Source organism: Engraulis encrasicolus, chromosome 7, assembly GCF_034702125.1.
Source record: "Engraulis encrasicolus isolate BLACKSEA-1 chromosome 7, IST_EnEncr_1.0, whole genome shotgun sequence".
NCBI lineage: Eukaryota > Metazoa > Chordata > Actinopteri > Clupeiformes > Engraulidae > Engraulis > Engraulis encrasicolus.
In genome coordinates this window covers 16,891,994-16,899,493 of record NC_085863.1, presented here as the reverse complement: position 1 = coordinate 16,899,493, position 7,500 = coordinate 16,891,994, and the positions used below count along the sequence as shown (strand labels likewise).

General features: G+C 40.4%; 1 protein-coding gene across 2 annotated transcripts in view; it reads right to left on the bottom strand.

Moving 5' to 3' along the window:
• Positions 1-7,500, bottom strand: part of samsn1b (SAM domain, SH3 domain and nuclear localisation signals 1b) — a 30,380-nt gene that overhangs the window by 9,835 nt on the left and 13,045 nt on the right. For both annotated transcript variants that reach the window (XM_063202393.1, XM_063202392.1), the window contains exon 4: positions 3,145-3,280. In XM_063202393.1, coding sequence (XP_063058463.1) covers positions 3,145-3,280 — 136 coding nt within the window. The remainder of the gene's footprint in view (positions 1-3,144; positions 3,281-7,500) is intronic.

Here is a 7,500-nt window from a genome sequence, read left to right as displayed (position 1 = left end):
CAGGGACATGGAGAGTAGTGACAGGATGAATAAGAGTAGTGACAGGGGACATGAGACAGGGAGACAGGGGACCATGAGGGGACCCTTAAGAGACTCTTACTGGAGGAGCTCTGTGTCCACTGTTATGGCTGTAGAGACTCTCCAGAGTACATGGAGTCGAGTGATGTTGTATTCTGACATATGTAAGTAAGTAGTGCCGAGTGGAAGAGTGCTGAGTGATATCCTATCATCTACAGATTGAAGTTATGTAGGAGTAAAACAAGTGTTAGTGAAAGCCAAATATACAGCTGCTATGGATCTGGTAGAGTAGGTCAAGGGAGATGGAGGTCACTGCCAGGGGCGGAGATATAGTGGGGGCAAGCAGGGCATTTGCCCCTGGGCCCAGGGCCCTCCTGTATTGATAGTGGGGGCCCTGTCTTGACCTTGGCAGGTCGTATGGGGGGTCCTATCAGTGTTTTGCCCAGGGGCCCTATGTGCAATTGTTCCGCCACTGGTCACTGCACTGCTACACCGGTGACCAGGGGTTCGATTCTGGCCCGGTTCCTTTTGCCGATCCCTCCCCATCTCTCTCTCCCCTGTCTCTCATTTCCTGTCACCAGCTTCACTGACCTGTCCTAATCATTAGGGATGTAAATAAAATCGAAATGTATCGATGTATCGGAAGTATGGGCTGGCGATTTAATCGAATCGCATCGTATCATGGGGCATTCTTAAGAATCGAAAAGAATCGAATCGCTGGCCCCTGTGCAATGCCCTAGCTCCATAACACAATAGTAGTGGAAAAGTAATTGGAAAAAATCGAATCGAACCAAATCACATCGTATCGTGGGGAATTCTTAAGTATCGAAAAAAATCGAATTCCTGATTTAAGAAATCGATACCGTATCGTATCGTCATGAAGGCTGTGATTTACACCCCTACTAATCATAAAAGGCAAAAAGCTCTGGATGTGACCAGGACAAAGAGAGTAGTGACAGGAAGATGAAGAGTAGTGACAGCGACATGAGACAAGGGAAACAGGGGACCATGGGACCCTGAAGAGACTCTTACTGAGACACGAGACAGACAAGAAGTTGGCCAGTGGTGTAGTCTACTTTTTATGGTGGGTATACTGTATATTTGAGCATTTTTTGAAGTGGGTATATTGTATATATTTGCTATTTGCTATTCAAAACAATGGAGTAATCAATTTTAAGTGGGTATGAGTGATTCTACGATTCCCCTACGCTTTTGGCAAAAGCAAAATGTCAATTATCAGTATTTTTTTTCAACTAAATGACCTAGATGTTTACATAGTGTATATATTTAAGTTTCCAAACAAACAAATTGCCAAGCTTAATCTTAAATCATTTGATAAATACTCTAATGAAAGCGAATATTTGCTTAATTATTTTGTCAACAGTGTTATGGACAAATACTATGTCATTTCAAACATATATAAAAATACTACAGAGTTGAAACAATATATGTTTGAAAGTGCTTATGTCCCTTAGCAGTAATGTTGTCTTTAATCTGTGCAACTGATATAGAAAATGTGATTGTTGAGCTTCATAAGTAGGATTTTATGAGTCACTGTGATACAGACTGACACATTTTTCATCATAAATCCCTGTAACGTCTGATTTGAATATAGTCACCCTCCTTACACAAGACTTCCTTCTCCAGAGATAATCCCTAGTGTATGTTCATAGGATTTTTCCAACACATAAGGGATCAATAGCGCAAAAACACTTTAAAAACAGTCAACGGTGTTACTCAACGGTGTTACGGTCAACAGTGCAGGGGAACAAGTCGGCACTTTTTTAGGAGAAAAAACAGAGCAGACAAACCCATCTCCCTAGAACACAAATTATTTAGTTTGTTTGTCTGTCAATATGGATATAAATTGGCAAAAACATACTCCTCCTCAACTGTCATCAGTGTTGCCAGATTGGGCTGGTTCCCGCCCAATTGGGCTGCTTAGGATGGCCGGGTGCGGGTAAAAATGGCATCTATCAGAAAAACCTTCCCACTGCCATATAAATCAATAGAATTGGGCGGGTTTTTAGGGCGGATTTTGATCACTTTTTGGCCTGGAAATCATCAGCCTCATCTGGCAACCCTGACTGTCATACTTAATTGTAACACCATTGACGGTAACACCGTTGACATTTCAGCCATTTTTATGGTGTTGTGCTAACTGAGGACCTCAGAAGTTCCACCACAACACCTTAATCAATTCATGTATCTGTATGCTTTATCTGTGTTTTTCTACATGTGATTTCTAATTCAGATTCTTATGAATATGTTGATAACACCGTTGACAGGCAATTTTCCCGCTATGAGAACATGAAAAAGAATGGATTATATTATGGAAGGATGGAGCTCAATATTTACCAAAAAGTCTTCCCGTATCCTGCCAAAGAGGTTATGACATCACGTGATGTTATTCGTATGGCCTAAGACCAAACCATTACTGATTTATGGAGGAGGTTTCAGACCGTGACACCGTTAACACAGTTTTCGTGGACAAACACAAAATGGCAAATTTCATGTATAATGGAAAGGACAGTGGTCTTTCTGACAGTTTTGTCATATTGTGATGATTACTGTGAATCAACATTTGCAATCATCTTGGGCAAAACAAGTTTCTTTACATGCTAATATGAAGACTGAATCTGACATTTGGAAAACAGGACGGCATGAAAACGCCCAAAACCAGTATTAAATATTCATTCTTGCTGAGGGAAATAATGCTATGTCTACACTTTCTGTATTATATGAAAGATAAATGTTTTCTAATGTCCAAAACATCATTGGATGCAGTTAATAGTTAGTGGAATTGCCAAATAAAATCCACGGACTTAAAAGTGTAGGCGAATTAGAGAATCACTCGTATACTGACATCCCTGAAATTTAGAAGTGGGTATACTCCGTATACCCGCGTTCTACGTAGACTACACCACTGCTCTTGGCCCCCCTGCCGTGGCCTAACAGTTAGGGCACTTGGTTGCTATGCTGGCGACCTGGGTTTGATTCCGCCCGGAGTCATTTGCCAATCCTTCCTCATCTCTCTCTCCCCCCACTCATTTCCTGTCTCTCATCCACTATCCTGTCAAAATAAAGGCAAAAAAGCCTTAAAAAAATAAAAAAGAAGACTCTTACTGGAGGAGCTCTGTCCACTGTTGTGACTGTAGAGGCTCTCCAGGGAGTTGCCGGAATGTCTGCAGGTTTTAGCCAATGAGCTGCTGCTGTCCGTGTCCGCTGCTTCCTTCTCCTGGGCCTCCGCTCCATCCTCCCCCTGGGAAACACATCAACAGGGGTCATTGTGAAAAAAAATCCTGAGGCTGAACTTTTTCCCCTGCTCTAACGACGACGACAAGATACTGCATAGTGACGTAACGTAGGCCTATTTTGACACATTATTCAAACATTTAATAGCCTGTGTATGACCATTATTCAAGCCTGATAGTAGAAGAAAACCCTGAACATGTAACACTTTCTGAGATAAGAATATCCTAATGGCTAATTATTATCAATAGTTTTTTTGCGCAAATTCTGACAAGCCTGAAATCAGGCATGGAGCCTGAATACTATCAGCCCTGCATAAAGGAATATTTTTTATCATAACAATACAGGATGAGACTTTCCTCTATATTTGTTTAAGGTGCACTGTGTAATATGTTTAGCTGGTTATATCCAGAATTCATGCTGCCCACTCACAATGTTACATTTTTCATTAATACTTACTGTATCACCACCATCAAATTCCAAGTATTCGTTATGTCTGCCATTTCGAATATCCAGAAATAGACATTTTTAGCAGCAGAACTTGCTGTAATGTGGTCATACTAGTAAATATTAGTGTATTACTTAGTCAATATTAATGAAAAAAATGAATTTGGGAGTAGGCAGCACAGTTTCAATGATCAGTTCAATGATTAGTTGCAATACCTACTCAGACCACCATCCTACACAGTGCACCTTTAAACTTCTAGATAGTATGGGTGGTAATGTCAACATTAGAATGAAATAGAAGTCACAAGTTCACAGGAGGACAGGAAGGAAGACAGTATCCCTTCACGCACACATTCATATATACGGTACTGTCAGGCGATCATCCATCGCCTCATCCATCCATCCATCCATCCATCCATCCATCCATCCATCCATCCATCCATCCACCCATCCATTGCCAACCAGACAACCAGCCAGGCAGCCAAAGATTACAATATCCACCACTGCTGTCAACCAACATAATAAAGAAACACCAACGACACCATGAATGTTTTTGTTACACTGTGTACATTATACTGTCTATAATAAATTGCATACAGTACAGTACAGGCATGGAATTGTGTGCATTGTTTTGACAAAAGGGCATGTTTTAAAAATGCAAGACTTCTGACTTTTGAACAGGAACTGTGCTTGTTATTCAGCAGAATTGGCTCAGACAAAGCTTACAATATCCACCATTGCTGTCATCCCACATAATAAACAAGTACCAACAACACCATGAATGCATATGATGAATTGCATAGATGCGTAGAATTGTGTGCAAAAAAGGGTTTTGAAAAAAGAGTGTGTTTAAAAATGCAAGACTTCTGAGTGTAAAACGGGAATTGTGCTTGTTATTCAGCAGAATTAGTTTGGGAGGATGACACCCAAGTAACGTGTTGTGGTCATGGTGTAAATTACATGTAACAAGAAGTTTGTGTTCGATCCTCCCCCTCGGAAACATACACATTCACAAATAACCATGATGCTATCATCTTACAGTTTTTGCCTACTGCTTAAACACTATAGGCAGATGCTTAAACCAAAGTAGCATATCGCTAAGTTGTTGGTGCATAACTTAAACACTTATTGCTTGACTTTAAACAAAAGTAAGCATTACACTTTCATGCCAGTTTAGCAAGGCACTTGCTCCTTTACGCAACACACAGACTCCAGCTGTCTACACACAATTTCATACACAAGACACTTTGTTCAAAAGTAAAATCTCAGAGTGTCATTGTGAAAACACATCTGTTAAAAAAACAAAACACACTGATGTATGACAAGACACAGACAATAAAACACATGCTTTCAAAATTTAACACTCTGCTGCCATGTTACAAAGTTGCATGCTTTATATTACATCGCATTTGTTTTATTTTGCATTTATTTGTTTTACTTTGATTGCTTGTATGCTAAACAAGGCGAATAGCACAATGGTACTAAAGTGTAGAATATGGAGTATGGCATTGACTGACTCACGTACTGTAAAACCTAGCCTGATACATGCCGCCAAGAGTAGCCTTTTGTCTTCATCATCACATGTTAGGTAATGTGAACATGATAGTTTGTAGAAATAGTGTCATTTTCAGAACATAACCAAGCAAGACCACTTGAGCAAACTGACTGAACATGATATAATTTTGATGATGTCATGTAGATGTCAGCTGCATAGTGTGTCTGTGAAAATGTTTTGTATTTCGTGAATACCTCATAACCAAACAAAGTAGCCTATATTGACTTGATTGTCATTGATGATTGTCATTACAGCATGTTGACGTAACCCCATATTTATATCATATTTAGATGTTTGAAAATGTGTGAATATAACCAATACACAAAAAAGGTACATAAGCTCACCTACACACTGTTGTATTTAGAGTGATGTACTGTTTGAGATATATTTTGCTTCGGTTTAATGTCCTGTACTGTAAGGTGCAGTTTTGTAATGTACAGTATTGAATTTTGGGGTCTTGTGAAAATGTACATTCTGTGAGACTGAATAGACTGCTCCAAAAAGAAAGACTGCTGTGTTTTGTATAAAGCTGACAACTGTTTTAAAGTTGATCTAATTTGTTTTCTCATTTGGTGCTTTTGTGTGTCTTTTGACATGAAAGTGAGGTTTTGACAAAAGATTGTAAGGTTTTTATGGCAATGTTTATGCTTTTATAGCAGAGCTTCATGCTGCCATATATGTGATGGGTTTATCTCCAAGTGTTGAGAGTAATTGGCTTGTGTGTAGAGTTTTGACTCTATGAGCCAAATTTTGCAAATTGTGTGCAAGCAGTCGGCAAAAACTGTAAATAGGTACATGAAGTCAACCAATCGATCAATCAATCCAACCATCCATCCATCCATCCATCCATCCATCCATCCATCCAGGCAGACAACCAGCCAGCCAAACTTTACAATATCCAACCCACTGCTGTCATCACCAACAGCACCATAAATGCATATGATAAATTGCATAGAGTATGCGTAGAATTGTGTGCAAAAAAGGGTTTTGAAAGAAAGGACGTGTTTTAAAAATGATGCAACGTGAGTGTAAAACAGGTACTGTGCTTGTTATTCAGCAGAATTGGTTACGGGGAAATTGTGCACAAGTGACATGGTGTGGTCATTGTGTCGACTAGCAAGACATTTGTGAAAACAAAGAAAGGCTGACAAAATGTGTTACAGTGTTATAGCTCAGTGTTTCTCAACCTTTTTTTAGGCGAGGCACCCTTTCAATTCATGAAAAATATCAAGGCACCCCAAACCAACAAACTGTAACATGGCATTGCATCCGATACCACAAAAGCTTAGAAAAGTAACACATCTGGAGACGTCACACGACCTACGTTCAAAGTTGTAGCTGACTGGGGCAACTTATATTTACTTTATTGTGCGTAAATGGCAGATGAAAGATTCCACTGACTAGACATTAAAGGGGTAGTCCGGTGTGAAATGGTTTACGTTGTGTCAATATGTGATGCTGAGCGCTGACGTTTGCCTCATACCTCGCATCCAAAGGTCCCCTGCATTCCGAAATCCGAGTGGTAGGCGGGACCCCGCGAGCTAGGTGAAATGCAGCTTCTGTTGGGAGGTCGTGGCACCTGTGTTAGCCATGGGGCTAAATCTTTACTTTACACCCATTTACGAGGCTCAAAGTTGCAAAAATGTTGATCCCGTAGTGTCGGGTGGTTGTTGACATGTAAATCCAGGCACTGAGAAGTTTGATAGTGCACCGTTGTTTTAACTACAATTACGTTTTTGAAGGCTGCGCCTCGGAGGACTCTGCCGGGCGCCGCCATCTTTTTTTCTAGTCGCGATACGTCAATAGGTCATGTGATACATCACGTGGTTATTGGACTGCAGTCGGAGACCGTCTAAAACTTCAGCTTCAGCGACAAAACACCCATTGTATATATATAAAAAACAAACCAAACCTATAAGTACTGTAATATTTTGTCGCTGAAGCCTTAAGTCATTTTTAGACGGTCTCCGACTGCAGTCCAATAACCACGTGATGTATCACATGACCTATTGACGTATCGCGACTAGAAAAAAAGATGGCGGCGCCCGGCAGAGTCCTCCGAGGCGCAGCCTTCAAAAACGTAATTGTAGTTAAAACAACGGTGCACTATCAAACTTCTCAGTGCCTGGATTTACATGTCAACAACCACCCGACACTACGGGATCAACATTTTTGCAACTTTGAGCCTCGTAAATGGGTGTAAAGTAAAGATTTAGCCCCATGGCTAA